Source organism: Macaca nemestrina, chromosome 5 (genome assembly GCF_043159975.1).
Source record: "Macaca nemestrina isolate mMacNem1 chromosome 5, mMacNem.hap1, whole genome shotgun sequence".
Classification (NCBI taxonomy): domain Eukaryota; kingdom Metazoa; phylum Chordata; class Mammalia; order Primates; family Cercopithecidae; genus Macaca; species Macaca nemestrina.
The window spans coordinates 125181844-125205158 of NC_092129.1; the positions used below are offsets into that span (position 1 = coordinate 125181844).

The 23315-nt window shown below is 37.8% G+C and overlaps 1 protein-coding gene across 1 annotated transcript in view; it reads right to left on the reverse strand.

Moving 5' to 3' along the window:
• Positions 1-23315, reverse strand: part of LOC105479525 (DNA primase subunit 2) — a 310349-nt gene that overhangs the window by 12938 nt on the left and 274096 nt on the right. The window contains exon 13 of the mRNA XM_011737514.2: positions 2597-2665. Coding sequence (XP_011735816.1) covers positions 2597-2665 — 69 coding nt within the window. The remainder of the gene's footprint in view (positions 1-2596; positions 2666-23315) is intronic.

A 23315-nucleotide genomic window follows, 5' to 3' on the forward strand; every position in this document is an offset into this window, starting at 1 on the left:
CTAAAGCAAGTTTTAAAGATTGGCAATAGCAGCAATGCTCGAGGGAATAATCAATAGGAGAGATAATACAAAAGCAGATTTTGAGAACTAAAAAACCACTCCTTACTTTTTGGTGATTATGCCACAAACTCAATGTTTATATCTAATTTTCGTATCTTATTTTTATAAAAAGTAAAGAGGTTGGATAATAGACCTCATTTGTGAAAGTTCTGAGGCCTCTTCATTAAAAGGGTCTATAAGTGATTAAAGAACAATATGAAATTAAAACCCAAGTGGAACAAGCAAATTAAGGAATGCAGTCTTCGAGAGAGTGAGTCATATAAACCTGGTGTTGCCAAACATGGCTTATCTGGCGAGATTCCTATGGTGATAAAACAAATGAGATTTTGTTGTTGCTTACTATTTTCTTGATGTTTACTCCTTGAAGTTTTGTTTTAAAAAAAGTTCTTAGAATAATACTTTCAAAAGTTAGGTATAGAAGAATGAGGACAGGACCCACAACAGATGGGGGTTCTAGCTCCAGATCTTCCATTAACCAATTACAGCATGTAAGGCAAGTTAGAGTCCCTACATGTTTACCATGCTATGAAGATAAACAGGAAGACGCCAATTACCTCTGCTGTCATTATTAGAAATTTAGTACCAAATTATAGAACAGCACAGTGATGGTTAGGCTCACAAGCTTTAGATGAGTTAGACGGCTTGAATTTAAATCTAAGTTCCATCCCCTATAAGTAGTATGATCCAACACAGGTTGTTTAACTTCTCTAAAGAGGTTTTATTCATAGACAGGGATATATACACACAGTACCTTGCTGTAATGTCAATCAAAAGAGCTAATGTGTTAAAAAAATTTTAGTGCTGTGCTTGGTATACATTAAGGCAGGGGTTCCCAACCCAGTCTGTGGTCTGCAGGAGGAGAGTGGTGGGTGAGCAAGTGGAGCTTCATCTGTATTTACAGCCACTCTCCATCACTTGAATCACCACCTGGGCTTCACCTCCTGTCAGATCAGCAGTGGCCTTAGATTCTCATGAGGGTGCGAACCCTACTGTGAACCTCACAGGCAAAGGATCTAGGTTGTGTGCTTCTCGTGATTATCTAATGCGCCCTCCCACCAGCCCCTGTTTAACCATGGAAAAATTGTCTTCCATGAAACTGTCCCTGGTGCCAAAAAGGTTAGGGACCACTGCATTAAGGGTTCCATAGATATTGGCTGGTATTACTATTAGTAATTATTATTGGCAATATTACCAAATATCTTTTTCCTATGAGATACTTTATCAAGTAAGAAATTCTGCAATTATATAACCATAATAGGAAAAACTACTTTGTAACAACCAAATAAAAAGCATAAAAATAATTGTAAAACTTTAGCATAGTAGCTGATGATGATCTCAATAAATGCAACTTCTTTTTTGGGAGGGTCATGGATCTTTAATAAATACCATGGACTCCAGAAAAACACACATATGTTCTTAAGAGACAAAATGTTTCAAGAAGGACAAGGATCTCCAAAGTCCATTCTTGGATGTCTTTCCCAGGTTAGAAATTCAGGCTCAGGATCAGTGGATGCAAACTAGGGGCCAGAGAGCTGAATTGGACTTGGAGATGTGTTTTGTTGGCCTGCAGAGAGCCTCACAATTTGTCAATGTGAATGCCTCTAATAGGGCAAACATCTTCAGTGCACCATAATTCTACCATACTCTGTGGTACTAATCTCAGGCAGCTTCATTTTTTTGGGCTATTTGCCCAATCTCTGTAGGCCTCTGAGTTTGTGACATTGGCTTTACACACTTCAAAATCTATTCTGTGCCAGACTGGGTCATTCCACTCTTACTCTAATAATCAAGCGGGCTTTTTTTTACTAAGGAAGCTGGCAAGATAAAAACCAAACACATTTCCCTGACTCGTTTATAGTTAGGGGTCCACATGCAATCTAGGTTTTGCCATGCAGATAAATATGAGACGTGGGAAGAGGGTAAGATAACATCAGGTGGCAGCCACAAGTACAAGGATCAGATTTTCTGCATGGAAGATGGCAAAAGCCTTTGGTTCTTCTAGGCAGCTGTGGCACAGGTTCCAGATCTAGTCTAGAGGTTGGCAAATCAAGGCCCGTGGGTCAAACTGGGTCTACTACCTAATTTTATAAATAAAATTCTATTGGATCAATAGTCATGCCTGTTCATTTGCATACTTTCTACGGCTGCTTTTGCACTACAACAGTAGAGTTGAGTAGCTGTGACGCAGACCATATGGACCATGACGCCTAAAATTTTTACACTCTGGATCTTTACAGAAAAACTTTATTGACCCTTGGTCTTATCCCTAGATATGGAGTGGTAGGTGACAGGTGCAGATATTCTTATGATGTAGCTTCTCCTAGTTACAAAATATTCCTGCTTCTGCAGCATCCAAGCTTAGTTGTCTGGTCGTTCAATAAATGCTGTAAGTTACCTAATACCCTGCAATCCCCCTTTCTGCTGAAAATAGCTAGAGTGGTTTCCACTGATGCAACTACAAACCCTGAATGTGACACAGTAACAAAAGACAAATCATTAGGATATGAAGTAAAAAAAAAAAAAAAAAAATACTTACGTTGTGTATCATCTCAAAGTATTTTTGACAGGCTACCTGGTAATGTGTCCCCTTTGCTAAATCCAAAATCTAAAACGAATGAGGAAAAAGAGAAATAAAAATTAGAAATTAAGTTTTCTTCTAAACCACTGTAGCTTGCAGACAGTTGTCGGCCTTTTCATAATCTTCATTCCAGACAGGAAATGCAATAAATCATGAAGCATGTTGTACTTCTGCAGCCTGGACACTGTGATAATTCTGACATTATGCAGTAGTGGTTTAGGTCAGCCTTAAACCACCGATGACAAGAGATAGTGAGTGATCCTTCTGACCTACCAACTGTGCATTTTAATAACTTTACCTCAACAAGATGAAAATGGATCCTGGTATGATGACTTTGACAGTTATTGCCAGGACATCATATTGCAACATCTCTCCCAAAACTGTAGATAGAGATCTAGTAATCTAATGGTTGGTGCATGAAGCAATCAAGTATACTATTTAGATATTTACTTTCCACATTAATGGTTTATACAGATACAGCATGAAATACTGCTGTGTGCCCATCAGGAAAATTTAATGTAAACCCTTTTGGAAAAGTATCTGTGAAGAGGGAATGCTTTTCCCTTCAGTCAGATTTGTCCTTTTTGAAATAAAGTTATGTCTCGCAAAGCTCAGCAGAATATGAGAGTGAATAGTCTATTCTGAACACCTATTAGGAACATCATCCTATCTTTTGTAAATACAATTTGCTTTCCAATTCTACTTCATGTAATCTCTTCAGAGCGGTGCAAACTCCCATCCTTATCAGCAGACTGCAATGCCAGTTGAAATTTGTAAAGTTTCATTGCCTCCCCCAAGCCCTCAAATAAATAAAACACATATTTGGCCTATTTATCAAACGCAGTAAAATGCTGGAATTAAGAGATAACCTCAAATGAAGGGAAACATAATTCTGGAGAAATGTTAATTTCTATTCCTTTCTTATTTTTTAAAAAGCTGACCTTCCTGTCACAAAAAGAAATGAACATGGGGTCTCGAATTCCTGCTATCCTCATTACTGAATATAGCTTAACATCATTTGACAGATACACAAAAAAATTACAGTTACAGAACAGGCATTATACAATACTGACAAGAATGTGCTTCAAAAATTGTCTTTCTCTGATTGTCTTATAGATTACATTTCTGAATTTCATGTCACCTTTTATTAAATCATATATGAAAGACCTGTGTAAATGCCAGCCAACCGCAGAGGCCAGGATTCTGCCAGTCTGGCCTGTCTACCTTTCTTGAATTATTAGAGCAAAAAGTGAAAAATCAATTTAAAATGAGACCTTCTTCATTTTTAAATTTATTCTGCAAGTTTTCCAAGTAACACTAACACTAAGTTCATATTGTCTGATGCTCTTACACACAGATTTTCAAACTGTGATGAGATAAACTTGCAAGTAATTACTGACAAACATCTATAATAATATATTAATATCTGAATTAGAATTTTGGAGAAGACTTCAAACATAAATTTAAGCTTTAGATGATCCCATAAATTACCTGAAGAGGAAATGGATTCACAGAAATAAAAAAGTTCAACCATATAAAAAGTAAATATGTAACATGATATACATATACACAGTCTAGTATTTATGTTTGGGAAACATGCTATGAAGAAATAAATCAATAAAAAATCATATTAATAAAAAATTTTTTAAAAACACAGTAATCCACACGTGTAAAAAACTTACTAAAGAAAACTGACATAAAAGCCATAGAATGTGAGAAAAACAGATGTGTTGCAAATTTTAGATTCAATTTTTAGGGTCCGTAAATAAAATTAATCACACTACAATCTTCCCCTGACCTGACCCCACTCGCAGAGAGGGCTCTTCCTTCACAAAAATGACTTAGTTTTATTTTTGTTTCATCTTATTAGGATGAATTTTTATTTGAAACCTGCTTGCAAATCTATAAACAAGCCATTCAGCTATGATCAGGATAGCTTAAAGAGCTTTAATCATGTCCCAGCATATTTGAGATAAATGAAGGTTTCTGTAAATAAGTAAAGGTGTGATGAGAAAAAAAGGCAATAGAGGTTTTTGAGGTAAACAGGTATTATTGGTAGATACTTTTATCTTCATTTCGGAAATGAGGAAATATATTAAAATCGGAGTATCTGTCTCCTGAGGGTGAGGGCCATTAACCGCAGAAAGAATTTTAAAAATCACATGCAAATGAATAATCTTTCTTTTAAAGGAAGATAACTTACATACTTTTAAAATTAAGATAGAAAACATAAAACATTACTCCAAAAAATCCAACTAATGAATATATAGTTTCAGTTCAGATTATGATCTATATTACAGAGATATAGGAAAAGAAAACATGGACCAATGAATGAAGTTTGACTTTTTCTCTGAGTAAAATGGGGAGCTAATACAATATTCTATGTGCAGGACTAAAGTGAACTGACATTGACAGAGGGTTCATTTCTGCCTGCTGTGCTGGGAACAGATCGGAAAGGATAGAGGTAGAAACGCTCATTAAAGGAGTTCAGGGAATAGATGGTAGATCCATGGACCAGGGTGGTAATATCAGTGGCGATGGTAAGTGGTCAGATTTGAAGACAGGAGCATTTCCCACTTAATGGCTATAAAATATTTCTAAAATCAGATGTTCTGCATGAAAATACTCAAGAGGAACCTGTCCTCCAATGTCTTAAAATATGCGTGACATACCACTCAACCCTTTCCCCTGCCAACTAATTTCCAAAATAACTAGTTCTAAAACTCGGGAAAATGCCAATATGAAAAACAAACCTATCATATAAAATAAATGTAAAATACCCAAAATACCACTTAGTAGCCACTAAACAATATGATTAACAAACAGATTTTTTTTGTGTAGAAACAGGAGTATGATACCTCATGTCTCTTAGCGTTAGGATGTCTTAGATGCACCCTTTGCTGACTTCAAAATCTTCCCAAGTGATTCTGATGTTCTAGCATTTGTATATGGAGTACAACCTGAGAGACTTTTTCTGCACTTTGTTTTGTGAAATTTTTCCAATATGAACATCACCACTAAGCACTGTATTAAGATATTCTGCAGGTAACTCTATTTTGATGTTGATACTAATACAACTTGCTGAGGGGGTTGGGTGACTCCAAGGCAGGAAATGCAAACCAAAAATCAGGTGAAGGAAAGAATTAAGGTATGACTAAGACACTAAATTTCAGCTTATGATATAGGATCAAAATTACAAACCTGGCAAACATCAAAATCCAAGAACAGATGCCTAAGGCAGACTGTGTGAAACAGAATTTAGGGTCAAATTTCCACAATATACTTATATACCATGGAGTACTATGCAGCCAAAAAGAAAACCGTGTCCTTTATGGCAACATAGATGCAGCTGAAGGCCATTATCGTAAGCAAATTAATGCAGAAAAAAAATCAAATACCACATGTTCTCACTTATAAGTAGGAGCTAAACATTGTTATACACAGACACAGAAAAGGTAACAATAAACATTGGGGATTCCAAAATTGGGGGGAGGGAGGCAAGGGTTGAAAAACTACCTATCAGGTACTACGTACATTACTTGGGCAATTGGATCATTAGAAGCCCAAGCCTCAGCATCATGCAATATACCCATATAATAAACCTGCACATGTGCGCCCCTGAATCTAAAATAAAAATTTCTTAAAACATATTAAGAAAAAACTAAAATACCCCACAAAGTAATGAAGATGTTGTTAGGCAAGAGTACTTTTTGCCTGTGTTTGTTTCTGCAGCATGGCTTCTGAAAGCCCAGACCTCCATCCTCACAAGCTGGTCTTGGCTCCTAAAAACATAGCTTCCCAAGATGGCAGGCCAGGACTGCCCCAGAGTGAGGATCAGAAATAGAATAGGTCAGGAAAACACATACTACAAAGAGGTGGAAACCCATCAAGAGGAAGAAATATAATGAAGAGACAAAACAAGAATAAGAAGAAAAATGTGGAAAGCCAGAGAAATGGGACAAGTCAATGGAGTCCATGGCTTGCTATTTATGTGGCTTGTAAGCATCAAAGTCTAACCCACAGCTCACAAAAGATGTTCACTGAGCACTGACACTAACTCTCCAGTTTTCATGTTCCATTCTGAAAGAACCAGAGCACCTTATGAGGTCCTCTTGCATACAGCATTAATACCAAAGACCAGTTTTCCAAAGGTCAGAGGAAATCAAATCAAGGGTCCATTCTGATGCTGGGGCCAGAGGTTTTCTAATTCTGTTTTACAAAAATATCAAACATTTTGAACAATCATATCAAAGACATTTAAAAACACAATTTTTATTTGAAGAAAAAACACCTATAAAGATCTAAGAATATTATACAAATGCCAGTATGACTTAGTTTTTAACGCCAGTATTTCCAGATGAAGTACAAAATGTCAAGTGTAACAATCCACTTACTGTTCTAATCTAGTTCATCAGTAATGAAAAGGCTAAGAAAAAGTGAGTAGTGGATGGGCACGGTGGCTTATGCCTGTAATCCCAGCACTTTGGGAGTCTGAGGCAGGCAGATCACAAGGCCAGGAGTTCAAGACCAGCCTGGCCAACATGGTGAAACCCCATCTCTACTAAAAATGCAAAAATTAGCTGGGCATAGTGGCGCGTGTCTGTAATCCCAGCTACTCGGGAGGCTGAGGCAGGAGAATCGCTTGAACCTGGGATGTGGAGGTTACAGTGAGCCAAGACTGCAACACTGCACTCCAGCCTGGGTGACAGAGCAAGACTCCATATCAAAAAAAAAAAAAAAAAGAATTAAAAAAAAAAAAGTGAGTAGTGACATCAAACTACAATATTTTGGTAATTCGTATTTTTAAACTCTATATATTTTTTAACTTTTTTTTTTTTTTTTTTTTTGAGACAGTCTCACTCTGTCACCCAGGCTGGAGGGCAGTGTTGCAATCTTGGCTCACTACAACCTCCACCTCCTGGGTTCAAGTGATTCTCCAGCCTCAGCTCTCAAGTAGCCAAGATTACAGATGTGCACCAAGACACCCAGCTAATTTTTGAATTTTTAGTAGAGACGGGGTTTTGCCATGTTAGCCAGACTGTTCTCAAACTCCTGGCCTCAAGCAACCCACCAGCCTTGGTCTCCAAAAGTGCTGGGATTAGAGGTGTGAGCCACCATGCCTAGCCTCTCTTTATTTTTAACTATTCTCTATCAGTTGAATAAAGTCCACCAGTAAGAATATTATACTTTTAAGAAATAGGCTGGGTGTGGTGGCTCACACCTGTAATTCCAGCACTTTGGGAGGCCAGGGCAGGTGGATTGCTTAAGTCCAGGAGTTCAAGACCAGCTTAGGCAACACGGAGAAACCCTGTCTCTAATAAAAATACAAAAAATTAGCCAGGCATGGTGGCACATGCCTGTAGTCCCAGCTACTTGGGGGGAGCTGAGGCAGGAAGTTTGCTTGAGTTGGGGAGGTCAAGGCTGCAGTGAGTCCTGACCATGCCACTGCACTTCAGCTTGGGTGTCAGAATGAGACCCTGTCTTAAAAAAAAGCAATGCAGTTTTCATTTTCACAAAAAAGTTCATATTTGTATTTGCTAAGTTTGCTAAAACCATTAATTATACTTCATCTACTATTTCATCCTCAAGATGAATTACTGATTTTTGTTTTCTGTAAGAGAATTCTAATAAAGTGCCTCACCAAAGACATCCTTGCAGTTGAAGAGCAAAAAGCAAATAAGGTGATATTTTTCTGATTTAATCAGTAATAGATCATAGCCAGTTGATGGAACATAGATGAACATTGATGGAACACAGATGAACATGGTGGGGAATGCTATAGGTATGTATATTTATAACACATACATACACAAAAATAGAACTCTTTTTATACACACACTATAACTTTAAGCCACACTGCCTTCCCTCTTGCTAATACTCTCTAATATTTCCAGCCAGCTGCAAATTCCTCTCTCTCTTTTGCTTCATTGCCTGCCAATGAGGTTCAGATATTACCTGGCAGCAGAATGCAGCCACCTGCCCATCTTTGGCTTTGGTGAGCAGAGCACTGTACAGCTAGGTATGCTGCGCTCACCAATTAGATATGTGGCTAATCTAATTCAAGGTCATGTTTTGTCTTATTTAAAAGTGATAATAAGCTTGCTTCTTCCTAAAAAGCTCAACCTTTCAAAACTAGACCAGGTTGATATTATTCCGCTCCATTTCTAACCTTCCCATATTTCAAAGGTGAAAGAAAAATGTGGTGGAGATGCCAAATCTTGCACATTTTTGAACATATGACTTTGCTTCCATTTCCCACACACTCAGCACAGCTTAGCCTGCTGCTGCCTTACACCTCTGCTGTGACCTTTACTTACTGGCAGATCAGGGCCAAGTTTCCCTCTCTTGAAGATGTACTTTCACTTGTTTAAAACATTTTAAGTCAAGAATTTTTCTGACTCTTTATTATCTATAAACAAAATTATCTGAGTCAATTCTACCTCCAAATGTCATTAAAATCTACCTTTTTCTCTCCATTTTTGAAGCCTTCATCATTCCCTTTTTTATTGGAAAGCTTCTTGATTTATACTTTCTTCACTCGAGATAGCTGCCACATTGCCACCAGAGTATCTTTTCTAAAAGCCAAAACTAATCCTGGCATGGTTGGGGCACAAACTTTTCATCATGATTCAAAGGCTCCTACCCTGTCCTACGTGGCCACTGGATCCTCATACTTGGTCCAGCTTCTCCTACAATGTGCTCTTTGGAACTTTAGCTCACAAAATCCTAGTGATGATCAGGGGTTTTCTTGTCTAATAACTTGTTTACCTGGCTTTAATCCACCATTACCTAAGTTTCTTTAGGGCAGATAGGGTAACGTTTCTCAAACTAATTTGTCTCCAGAATCTATTTTTCATAGGTCTCTCAGGACTAGGGTTCCTCAAAACACACAAAACAACCTTATTTAAATTAATAGAGTCACTTCCACAAGTCTCATTCTTCTCTCTTATCCTGCTATAGTTTTCTTTCACTACACTTGTTTGTCTGTGATATGGTTTGGCTCTGACCCCACCCAAATCTCATCTTGAATTGCAGCTCCCATAATTCCCACGTGTCATGGGAGGGACCCGATGGGAGATAATTGAATCATGTGGGCGGTTTCCCCCATACTGTTCTCGTGGTAGTAAATAAGTCTCACGAGATCTGATGATGGTTTTATAGGGGAAACCCCTTTCACTTGGATCTCATTCTCTCTCTTGTCTGCAGCTACGTAAGACGTGCCTCTCACCTCCCACCATGATTGTGAGGCCTCCCACGCCACATGGAACTATGAGTCCATTAAACCTTTTTTTCTTTATAAAGTACCAAGTCTTGAGTATGTCTTTATCAGCAGCATGAAAACCGACTAATACAGTCTGTCTCCCCCACTGGAATATCAGCTCCATGAAGGTAGAAGTCTCACTAGTTTCAGTCATCATTATATTCCCAATGTCTTGAACAGTAAATGGAATACAATCATCACTCAATTATTATTTGTTGATGTTGAATGAATGCTGCTCCTTTTGCCTGATCTGCCTTACATCAGGCACAGGGGAAACTCCTACTCCACTTTCAAACCCAATTAAAATGTCACTTCCTATATGAAGCATTCTCTTCTGCTCCCTCTTCAACAGATCTTTCCCCTCTGGCACTTTGAATATATTTTTATAAAAGTATTTAGCATACTCTATAATAGTTAACTATTAAAGCACTTATCATACTCTATTATAGTTAGGTACCAATAAAAGGATTGTTGGGAAGCAATTTAAACTGCTAACCAAAATACTGATTTTCTCAGTGCACATTCACACCAACATTTTGGATTAAAGGATTTAAGCTCTTAGGAAACATCAACAACTAAGTAAACTTAGAAAGCAAGGAGGGAAGGAAAGAGAAGGAAGAAGAGAGGAAAGATAATGAGGGGGGGAAGGGAGGACAAACAAGAAGACACATGCAAAGCCTGCTTAGAGATATGGAGAAACATATTGTCAGACCTCAGTTATGTGGTTCAGTTACTAATTATTACTGTGCTTTCAGGATTCTGTTTTTTTGGCCTAATATAAAAGCAAGCCATTTCAGAATCACTATGCCCTATGATCTTTATGAAAATAATGAAAGATATTTATACTGATTATATAATTACTTTAGAAGATTATGCTTATTAAAAGATGTATCATGTACTGATTTAATAATTACTTTAGATCATGTTTATTAAAAGATGCATCGTATCTCCTAGATACGCTACTGAAAACAGAAGCTAATGTTAAAATCTGTCACTTAAGAATTAAGAAGTAAAAATAATCATATAAATTCAGAGATAGAAACTTTATCTAATAAGAAATACACCGCAAATTGATGGCAAACACCACCAAGAAGTCTGAAATGACTTAAAGCTACCCAGGCTAAAAATCTAAACTACTTGCTTTATGAAATAAATTTACGTAACTTTCTGGGTACCTTAAGCTTGCTTCTTCAAAAGAAGCCGGGATGCCTCTGGGACTATACTCTATAAAACTGATCAAGAAATAGAACTAAGTTAGAATAGTTTTATGACTATAGGTAGTGAGACTGGACTTTACAAAAATATCCTAAGTGACAGTATCATATGTGACTGAATAAAATTCTTCCATAGGTATCAGCAATTTTTCATGTAATGAATAAATAAATAATATAGAAAGATGTACAACTATATAAACAGAGTATTAAATTTTAAGAAAGGATGTTTTCCATTTGAGTGCAATTTTAACAACTACAAGTTTTAATAAATAGGCTTAGCTAGCAATGACATATGTTACTTGACTTTCAAAGTGATTTTTCTTTTAACCACCAGAACATTATTTAACCAGAACATTAAATAATCTCCAAGTGACCATTTATCTTCAGCCTATAAGAAAGGAAGGATATACACAGAAATCAAGTATTAAAGCCAAAAGTACAACCATGGCCTGGTGACACCAATTCTAATGCTCAACTTCCCATATTTTCCTTAATGCAATTCTGAGTTTTACCAAGAACATTACACATTTTCAACTACAACACTAAGAAAAGCAAAGCTAAGTGCAGCAATCAAACTACTGTTCTCATAAATCAGAAGAGATATTCCTGGAGATGAAACAGATACAAAAGCTGCCCTTAAAAGCAGTTACTTTTCATAAAGTAATAGACAGACTGAATACTATCATCCGTTGATAAGTCCCCCTTACCTAAGAAAACCATAGGAGTTTTTAGGTAGTTCAGATTTACATGAACATTAAGTAAAGAGTCATTGAAATTTATCTTTGTCATAAAATCTTCTTGCAAAGAGTTACTTTTAAGTCTTTTAAACTGTCCCTTTTGAAAGATTTCTTCATTAAAAGGCATTTGCCAGTTTTAGATTTAATATGGTCACTAACTTCTTGAGAATTTTTGACTGTGAAAAACAGGTTAACCAACCTCAAGAAGCAATAAGAGCATATATTTTTTTCATATTTCATGGTTTTAATATCACTCTTAAGTTTCTTAGGTGCACCAATTAGATTTGTTTTAAAAATCATTAATAGTTGAGTGAAAATTCTAAAACACATTTCCTTCCTCTATTAAAAAAACTAAAATAAGAAATAAAAAGACAGTTTTAAAAACATTAGTGCAGAAATACATTTGTAAATAATGTACCATTTCAATCAAAATCTTGAAAAATGAATAGCCTTATGTATACTTACTTATGGGCCAACATGTAAAAGTAAGTATTGGTTGTAATAGGTCTAACACAATTGTACAGCAGAAGCAAACATTAAAATACACTGTAGAAACAGAACTTAATCACTCGAATACGCAACATTCTCAAGTGCTCGATACTTAAAGCAGTGCCCTCGAACAGAAATATGACATATCTGTAATTTTAGATTTTCTATAGCCCAATTAAAACAGTAAAAATAAGCAATTACTTTCAGTAATATATTTTATTCAAAGCAATATATCTAAAAATTGTCATTTCAAAATGTAATCAATATAAAAATACTACTGATATATTTTGTAATGCTTTTTTTGATACTATTATAACTCTGTGAAACTTGGTGTATATTTTACTACAGCCAGTGGTATACTGGAGCTAACACAAACTGGCTATAATCCCAGCTACTTGGGAGGCTCAGGCAGGAGAATCACTTGAACCAAGGAGGCAGAGGTTGCAGTGAGCCGAGATTGTGCCACTGCACTCCAGCCTGGGTGACAGAGTGACACTCCATCTCAAAAAAGAAAGAAAGAAAAGAAAAGAAAAAAAAAAAAACTGTCAACCAAGATTCATAAGGAAAAAGTAAGACATTCCCAGATAAACAAATGCTGAGGGAGTCTGTTGTTAGTAGACCTGCCCAACAAGAAATGCTAGAGGAAATCCTTTAGGCAAAAAGAAAAGATAACTACAAAGTAACTCAAAGCAATTCTAAAAGAACGACAGGAACTAAGATAACTATATGTATGAAGATGTAATTTGTGACAACAATATAAGGGGGAGGGACAGAACTATACAGAAGTGGAGTTTTTGTATATAATAGATGCTAAGTTGATATTAAAAATTGTTATACATATAAAAGGCTACAGTCCCCAGGATAACCACTAAGAAAATAATGGGGGCAAAAAATACATTAAAAAAAATGATGGGAATAAAAATGGTACTATGGTACTATGGTCTGAATGTGTCCCCTTCAAAGTTCAGGTGCTGCAAATCTGCTAGTATTAAGAGGTGGAATCTTTAAGACATGATGAGGGCTCATTCCTTATTAATAGAACTAAGGCCCTTATAAAGAAAAAAAAAGCAGCAGCTTCAGGTGGCATTTGGCTAGCTTGTTCTCTTGTCCTGCAATGTGAAGACTGAACAAGGATGCCTTCACCAGATCAGAAAAGGGCTCCTCAACCTTGGACTTCTCAGACTCTGTAACTGTGAGAAATAAATTTCTTTTATTTATAAATTAGCTGGTCTGTGGTATTCTGTTATAGCAGCACAAAACAGACTAAGTACACTACCAAAAAAAAAAAAAAATGTAATGCAAAAGAAGGTATTAATGGAGAAACTGAGGGACAAAAAAGACATGACATCATTGACAGCAATGAGCAAAATGCCTGGCATGGCAGCTCCTGCCTGTAATGCTGTTGCTTTAAAGTTTGTTTCGTCTGACATAAGAATGGCTACTCCTGCTTGCTTTCGGTGTCCCCATTTGCATGAAATGCCTTTTTCCACCCTTTAAGTTTATGTGAGTCTTTATGTGTTAGGTGAGTCCTTATGCATTCTGCAGTTCTGTACCTTTTAAGTGGAGCATTTAGGCCATTTACATTCAATGTTAGTATTGAAATGTGAGGTACCTTTGCATTCATCATGCTCTTGGTTGCCTGCATACTTTGGTTTTTTGTTTCTGTTTTTTAACTTGTATTTTTATTTTACAGGTCCTGTGAGATTTATGCTTTAAAGAGATCTATTTTGATGTGTTTCCTGGACTTGTTTCAAGATTTAGAGCTCCTTTTAGCAGATCTTCTAGTGGTGGCTAAGTAATGGCAAATTCTCTCAGCATTTGTTTGTCTGAAAATGACTTTATCTTTCCTTCATATGTGGTACTTAGTTTCACTGGATACAAAATTCTTGGCTGATGATTGTTTTGCTTGAGGAGGCTGAAGACAGGGACCTAATCCCTTCTAGCTTGTAGGGTTTATGTTGAGAAGTCTGCTGTTAATCTGTTAGGTTTTCTTTTATAGGTTACCTGGTGCTTCTGTCTCACCTGTCTCTGTCTTCTCTCTTCTTCTGTCTCACTTCTCTCTTCTGTCTCTGTCTCTTAAGATTCGTTCCTTCATCTTAACTTTGGATAACCTAATGACAATGTGCCTAGGCAAAGATCTTTTTGTAATGAATTTCTTGGGTGTTCTTTGTCCTTTTTTTTGAGACGGAGTCTCACTCTGTCACCCAAGTTGGAGTGCAGTGGCATGATGCTGGCTCACTGCAACCTCAGCCTCCTGAGTAGCTGGGACTACAGGCGTGTGCCACCACACCCAGCTAATTTTTTGTATTTTTAGTAGAGACGGGATTTCACTGTGTTAACCAGCATGGTCTCGATCTCCTGACCTCATGATCCACCTGCCTCGGCCTCCCAAAGTGCTGGATTACAAGTGTGAGCCACCATGCCTGGCCCTGTGCTTCTTATATTTGCATGACTAGGTCTCTAGCAAGGCTAAGGAAGTTTTCCTCAATTATTCCCTCAAATATGTTTTCCAAGCTTTTAGAATTGTCTTCTTCTTCAGGAATACCGATTATTCTTAGGTTTGATAGTTTAACATAATCCCAAACTTCTTGGAGGCTTTGTTCATATTTTCTTATTCTTTTTTCTTTGTCTTTGTTGGATTGGGTTAATTCAAAGACCTTGTCTTCAAGTTCTGAATTTCTTTCTTCTACTTGTTCAATTCTATTGCTGAGACTTTCCAGAGCATTTTGCATTTCTAAAAGTGTATCCAAAGTTTCCTGAATTTTGTATTGTTTTTTCTTTTTTTTTTTTTTTTTTTTTTTTTTTTTTTTTTTTTGAGGCGGAGTCTCGCTCTGTCGCCCAGGCTGGAGTGCAGTGGCGCGATCTCGGCTCACTGCAAGCTCCGCCTCCCGGGTTCCCGCCATTCTCCTGCCTCAGCCTCCCGAGTAGCTGGGACTACAGGCGCTGCCACCACGCCCGGCTAATTTTTTTTGTATTTTTAGTGGAGACGGGGTTTCATTGTGTTAGCCAGGATGGTCTCGATCTCCTGACCTCGTGATCCGCCCGCCTCGGCCTCCCAAAGTGCTGGGATTACAGGCTTGAGCCACCGCGCCCGGCCTGTTTTTTCTTTTAGCTATCTATTTCATTGAATATTTCTCCCTTCACTCCCTGTATCATTTTTTGAATTTCCTTGTGTTGGGCTTTGCCTTTCCCTGGTTCTCCCTGATTAGCTTCATAACTAACCTACTGAATTCCTTTTCAGTTACATCAGGGATTTCTTCTTGGTTTGGATTTATTGCTGGTGAACTAATGTGATTTTTGGTGGGTGTTGATGAGCCTTGTTTTGCCATATTACCAGGGTTGGTTTTCTAGTTCCATCCCATTTGGGTAGGCTCTGTCACAGGGAAGGTCTAGGACTGAATGCTGTTGTTCAGATTTTTGGTGCACAGGGTGTTCCCTTGATGTAGTACTCTCCCCTTGTCCTGTGGTTGTGGCTTTCTGTGAGCCGAACTGCAACGATTGTTGTCTCTCTTCTGGGTTTAACCATCCAGTGAATCTACCTGGCACCATGCTAGTACTTGGGATTTCTGCACAGTCCTGTGATGTGAGCCGTCTATGGGTCTCTCAGCCACGCATACCAGCGCCTGTTCCATTTGAGGTGGCGGAAGGTGCGATGAACTCTATGAGGGTTCTCAGTTTTGGTGATTTAATGCTCTATTTTTGTGCTGGTTGGCCTCTTGCCAAGAAGTGGCACTTTCCAGAGAGCATCAGCTGTAGTAGTGCAGAGACAGACCAGCAGTGGGCGAGGCCCTAGAATTCCCAAGATTATATGTCCTTTGTCTTCTGCTACCTGGGTGGGTAGGGAAGGACTGTCAGGTGGGGGTGGGGCTAGGCATGTTTGAGCTCAGACTCTCCTTGGGTGGGTCTTGCTGCAGCTGCTGTGGGGGATGGGGTGAGATTCTCAGGTCACTGGAATTGGAGGATTATGGCTGCCTCTGCTGAGTCATGCAGGTTGTCAAGGAAGTGGGGGAAAGCCAGCAGCCACAGGCCTCACCCAGCTCCCATGCAAACTGCAGGGCTGGTCTCACTCCCACCATGCCCCCTAACAACAGCCCCAGATCTGTTTCCAGGCAGAGGGCGGGCTTGAAAACTTGCCCGAAGCTTTCACCTCCCAGAGTATTTGGGGTATCTCCTGGGTCCTGCAGGAGCAGTCCGCTTCCTTCAGGGAGTCTGAGGGTCCTCTCAGGATTGCTGGTTTGTTCCTGCAGTCGATCTGGAGCTAAAATTCACAATGCAAGCCTCCACGTGCTGCTCTGTCCGGAGCTGCAATCTAGTCCTGCCACCCATCTGCCATGATTCGTCTTATACACAATCTACAGATTCAGTGTAATCCCTATCAAAGTTCTAATGGCTGTTTTTGCAGAAATAAAAAAGTTGATCCTCAAATTCAAATGGAATTGCAAGGAGCTCCACATAGCCAAAATAATAGTGAAAAAGAACAAAATTGGAAGATTCATGCTTCCTGATTTCAAAACTCAATACAAGGTGCAGAAATCAAAACAGCGTGGTACTGGCTGGCATAAGGACAGATAGACCAATACAGTAGAAATTGATATTCCAGAAATTATCCCATACATCTATGTCCAATTGAGTTTTGACAAGGGTGCAAGACCATCAATGGGGAAATTGTCTCTTCAAGAAATAGTGTTAGAAAACTGGATATTCATAAGCAAAAGAATGAAGATAACCCCTACATCATACCATCTACAAAAATTAACTCAAAAGGAACCAATGACCTAAATATAAAAGCTAGAGCTATAAAACTTTTATACAAAGCCATAAATGTCAATATTCACAACCTTGAATTTGACTATAGATAATTATGACACTAAAAGCACAAGTAACAAAAGAAAACAAACTTCATCAAAATTAAAATATTTTGTCCACCAATAGACATTAAGAAGTTGTTGACAAGAAAACCTACACATTAGGAGAACATATTTGCAAATCATATATCTATCTGATAAAAGTCTTATATCCAAAATATATCAAGAACTCTTAAACAAAAAGACAACCCAATTCAAAAATAGACAAAGGAATTGGATAGACATTTCTTCAAAGAACAAACACAAAAGGCCAAAAAGCATATAAAAAGATGCTCAACATCATTAGTCATTAGAAAAATGCAAATCAAAACCACAATGAGATATCACTTCATACTTAAAAGGATAGTGTTAAGAAATGAATTGTGTCCCTCAAATAAAGATATGTTGAAGTCCTAACTCCAACTACCTAAAAATGTGATCTTATTTGGAAATAGGGTATTTACAGAGGTAATCAAAATGAGGTCATTAAGGTAAGCCTTAATCCAATATTACTGGTATCCTCCTAAAAACAGGAAACTAGACAAAGACAGAATGCACAGAGGAAAGATGGTGAGAAGACATAAAGGGAGGATGCCATGTGAAAATAAAGATAGAGATTGGAGTGATGCATCTACAAGTCAAAGATTGCCAACAAACCACCAGAAGCTGAGAAAAAGGCCTGGAACAGATTCTCCCTCACAGCTCTCAGAAGGAGCTAACCCTGCCAACACCTTGACTGCTGGCTTCCAAAACTGTGACATACAGTTTTAAAGTCACCCACTTGGTGAAAACAACTCAGTGTCCATCAAAGGATGAATGGATAAACAAAATGTGGTACAGAGATACAATGGAGTATTATTCAGCCATTAAAAAGAACAAAACACAAATGAACCTTGTAAACATGCTATATGAAGTAGGCAGACAGTGTATGATGCTATTATTTTATGAAATATTCAGAATAGGTAAATCCATAGAGATAGAAAGCAGATTACTGGTTTCTAGGGGTGGCAGGAGGTGATTGTTAATAGGTATGAAGTTTTCTTTGGGGGTGATGAAAAGGTTTGGAACTTGATAGAAATAGTAGTTGTAAAATATTGTGAAAGTACTAAATGCACTGAATTGTACACTTTAAAATACTTATTTGTATGTTATGTGACTTTCACCTCAACAAAAAAAGCAACCAGATCTTTTGAAAATATGTTACCATATATAATTTACATTTTGTGAATTATTCTCATCTTTATTTCACATTTGTCAGTGTTTCAAAAATGCATTATACATTTTCTTAAGTTTGGGTACATAAGAATTACCATTCACTTCACAGTGATGGCTTTCCATGAAAGAAGAAACCAAAAAGAATTTCAACTGAATTTAAAATAGAAAAATACTACAGAGAATCAGAACAATGTATTGTAAGAAACTTCAGCTTCAGTGTCAGGCACAGGTGTGAATTCTGGCCTTATCATATATTAGTTCTATGGTTCTGAGCAGTTTCTTGCCTTCTCCAAACCTCAGCTTTCTCATCTATAAAACAGGGATAACGTAGTGGTGGGAATCAAACGAGATACAGTTTATTTGTGTAAAGCCTCCATCACAATGCTTGGCACAAAAATAAAACAAACTACCGTGGCTTCAAATTGTTCTATTTCCAGAGACAGATCAAGCACACATAAGAAAGAAAAACTATTAAGGAGTAACAGCATTCAGAGATTACAATAAAAGATGTTAACTTCATTGTGGCATATATTACAATGAACTACCACCTTTAGATTAGTCTGTAGGCAGCGATTATTATTTATTTATTAAGCTCTGTGAGAATTAAATATATGGCCATAAGTGATTTAGTATAACAAAAAGACAATTTTCCTATAAACTTTATGTACTGTTTATTTATTTTTGGAGAGACGGAGTCTTGCTCTGTCTTCCAGGATGGAGTATAGTGGCACAATTATAGCTTACTGTAACTATTACTAGGCTCAAGTGATCTTCCTGCTTCAGCCTCCCAGATAGCTAGAACTACAGGTGTGCACCACCACAACTGTTATTTTTATTATTTTTTTAAAGGCAGGGTCTCCCTATGTTGCCCAGGGTGGTCTCCAACTCCTGACTTCAAGCAATCCTCTCATCTTGGCCTTCCAAAGTGCTGGGATTATAGGCGTGAGCCATTGTGGCCAGCCCCAATTTTTCTATTAAAATAGGACATAGCACACTGTTATAAGTCTATGAAACAAAGTACAATTTGAAAATTTCATGTGCATCTTTCCACAACAGAAAAAAACTTCTTCAGAGAAACAAACCATTTAAGAACAATGAGATAGTTTACTGTCGACATTTTGAACACATATTCTTATTTTATTTATTTATTTTTTTTTTGAGACAGGGTCTCACTCTGTGGCCCAGGCTGGAGTGCACTGGCGCGATCATGGCTCACTCAATCCCCTGGGCTCAAGCAATCCAGCAATCTTCCTACCTCAGCCTCCTGCACAGCTGACACTACAGGTGCATGCCTCCATGCCTGGCTAATTTTTGTATTTTTTTTGTAAAGACTGGGTTTTGCCATGTTACCCAGGCTGGTCTCAAACTCCTGGGCTCAAGCAACCCATAGGCCTCGGCTTCCCAAAGTGCTGGGATTCAGGCATGAGCCACTGCACCCAGTTCTAAAATTTCTGTATCTCAAAATATATATATTTCTACCATAAAATTACAGGTTTTTAAAGGAAAAGCTGAAGTGGAAAATAAAAACTAAAAAACAAAAGTGTTTTTAGAATAATTAGAAACTTCAGACATCTAACTTAGGCAGAAACTATTGATAGATATATACGATACCAAAACTAACAACACATTGAAAGGATTTTTAACTCACTGCCAATTTTGAAAGGAAATTAATGAAAGTAGTGAGATTAAAATGTACACCAATATTTTAAGGAGAAAAAGCTGAGGTACCAATAAGAAATGACCAATATAGATTGTATATCTATATATTATTCACTGGTCATCAGCTATGTATGCCTGAGAAATAATTTTCCAGTAGTCTTAAATTTCTGAACATTTTGCAAATAGAGGCAACAATGGCTTTTACTCCAGACTCCTTTTTCAAGGATGTTCATGTAACGCAGTGGTCTCCAACCTTTTCGGAATCAGGGACCAGTTTCATGGAGGACAATTTTTCCACGGGCCAGGGTGGGGAGGTGGTTTCAGGATGAAACTGTTCCAACTCAGATCATCAGACATTAGTTCGATTCTCATAAGGAGCACACAACCTAGACCCCTCGCATGCACAGTTCACAAAAGGGTTCGGGCTCCTATGAGAATCTAACATGGCCACTGATCTAACAGGAGGTGGAGCTCAGGCAGTAATGCTTGCTGGCCCTGGCTCACCTCCTGCTGTTCCTAACAGGCCATGGACCAGTACCAGTCCATGGCCCAGGGGTTGGGGACCTCTGATATAATGAACACCCCTGGAAGACAATAGTACCTTCCACTGGATTAAACAGGAGACATACGGCAGGAGAATTGCTTGAACCCAGGAGGTGGAGGTTGCAGTGAGCAGAGATCATGCCATTGCACTCCAGCCTGGGCAACAAGAGCAAAACTCTTTCTCAAAAAATTAATTAATTAAAAATAAATAATAAAAAAGAGTGGACATACTTACTGTTCATAATAAAAAGTTCAGATTCCCTAAACTCAGGGTTTCTGTCCTCTAACACAAGCCACTGCATGTGCAGGTAGTACCTGGCCTTCATGTTGCTCTGTGGGAAGTAGGGTTCAAGGAATGAATGCAAGAAAAGGTGACATACTGCTATTGCTGGAATTGTCGTGTCTTCTGCCAGAATCCATAAAAGTGTGGCAGCTAAGTTCTTAGCTTGCAAGTAGGGTAAAATCTCAGATCCTTCACAGTCCCTAACATGGACCAGATACTGTGCTAGGTACTGGGAGCTCAGAGGGATAAGGGTTAGAATTTCATACCCATAACATAATTGTGGCTTTTATCACATTATTTACATTTGTAATGGATTTTGAAGACCTAGACTATGATCTACCTGGGTTACTACTTCATGTCTCCTGTTGTTGGGTAACATGTTCTACAGATGTTAACTAGGTAGAGTCGGTTGACAGTTAGGTAAAGTTGGTTGACAGTATCATTCAAGGCTTCTGTATCCTTCCTGACTTTCCGCCTGCTTGTTCTGTTAATTATTAAGAGGAGTGCTGAAGTCTCCAAATATAACTGTGGATTTGTCTAGTTCTCTTTTCAGTTCTCTGTTATTAATTCATGTATTTTGAAGCTATGTTGTTGGGGCATAAATATTTATAATTTTTATATCGTGTTGGTGAATTGACTGCTGTGTATTTCTCTTTTCGGGGAGGAGAGGGGAATAAATGCAGGGGTAACCATTTTCTTTGGCCATATTCTGTTTAATTGCTGTTTCTTAAGCTGGATACCAAGCTCATTAATTTTCAGTGATTTTGTAACACTATTAAGGTTAATTAAAAAGGAAAATGAAATGTGATCCTACAAGGATGCTTTGTAAAAAAAAAAAAAAAAAAAAAAAAAAAATCAGCAATGCCAGCTGAGTCACAATGATCCCTTTTCTGATCACCAACATTTTGATTACTTAAAACATCTATTTCTTGGCCAGGCGTGGTGGCTCACACCTGTAATACCAGTGCTTTGGGAGGCCAAGGCAGGCAGATCACCCAAGGTGAAACCTCATCTCTACAAAAATACAAAAATTAGCTGGGCATGGTGGAGGGTGCCTGTATTCCTAGCTACTCAGGACGCTGAGGCGGGAGAGTCACGTGAACCGGTGGTTGCAGTGAGCTGAGATCGCACCATTGTACTCCAGCCTGGAAGACAGGGTGAGACTCTCCCTCAAAAAAAAAAAAAAAAAAAATCTGTTTCCTATAGTTGAAGGTATCTTTTTCAAGTAGTTTTCTCTGAGATAAAAATAATCACATTGAGTTCTACCTTACGTACATTTAAATGATGTTTTTCTTAACTCTCATTCGATATTTTCATGTTCACTTGGAGTTTTCAAGATTTAATCTGCACTCAGGCCAACCTGAAAAATTCAACCTTATCAAAATGTTTTACATGGAATTTTCATTCATTAACTCTCTGCCCTTTAGAATACAGTCCACCAGCTGCTTCACTTTAGTGAGATCCACTCAATAAAGACATCAAATAAAAGCAAAATATTATTTACAGCTTGCCCGCATGCACTATACATCTGTGTTCATCTCAGATAAAAGGTTACAATGCAGGTCTAAAGGGTAATGTGAAAATTACTAACCAGCATCAGCTAAGTAAGGGGTATACTTATGGATCAAGGGCAAATGGAGAAATACAGTGGAGTCAAAAGCAAAGAGTATACAAACATGGTCATTACTATTAACTATAAACATTAGTTTTCTTGAGATAATGTTAATATAGTAAGATTTTTTTTTAAAGGAGATTCTTTATGACTGCTAAAAAACACCTCTAATTTCTTCTAGATTCCCTATCACATTTGTTGGTGGTAGTTTCTAATATTTTCTATAACGAGAATATCATTCATAACCCCTTTACTCTCCAGCTGATGACCTTTATTTACAAGGAAGAGTAAGACCAGTTGATACACTCCATCAACTTCCCTTTGCTGTGTCTTAACTATTTCCTCTATATTCTCACATTGCTGAGGGGTATGCCTTTCTCTGTCACCATCCTTTGGTTCAAGTACATATCGTCCTTCCTCCAGTAAGTTACTTTTTCACTTGTGTCTTTTATTTGCCTCTCTCTGCATACTACCATGCACACTCTAGGATCCACCTCATACCTAAATATGCCCATTCACTCTTCCAACATTTTAAAAGCACCTAACAAGTGTAACTCATTGGATTACTATGAGACAGAAAGTTAAGTAAAAATCCAGTCCTCCTTTCAGGAAACTCACAAACTATTGGGAAAGATGAACAGGTAAACAAATCATTACAATCAAGGGTAACAAATGTTAAGAGCTAAAGGCATACAGTCATGGTATAAAGGAAAGAGAGCTTAATTCTGCTTGGTTAGAGAGAGATTTTCTTTCTTTTATATCTTCATCAAGCCCACCCCTCTCTGACAGTTCTTTTCTTCTCCTCTTCCTACAGATAGGC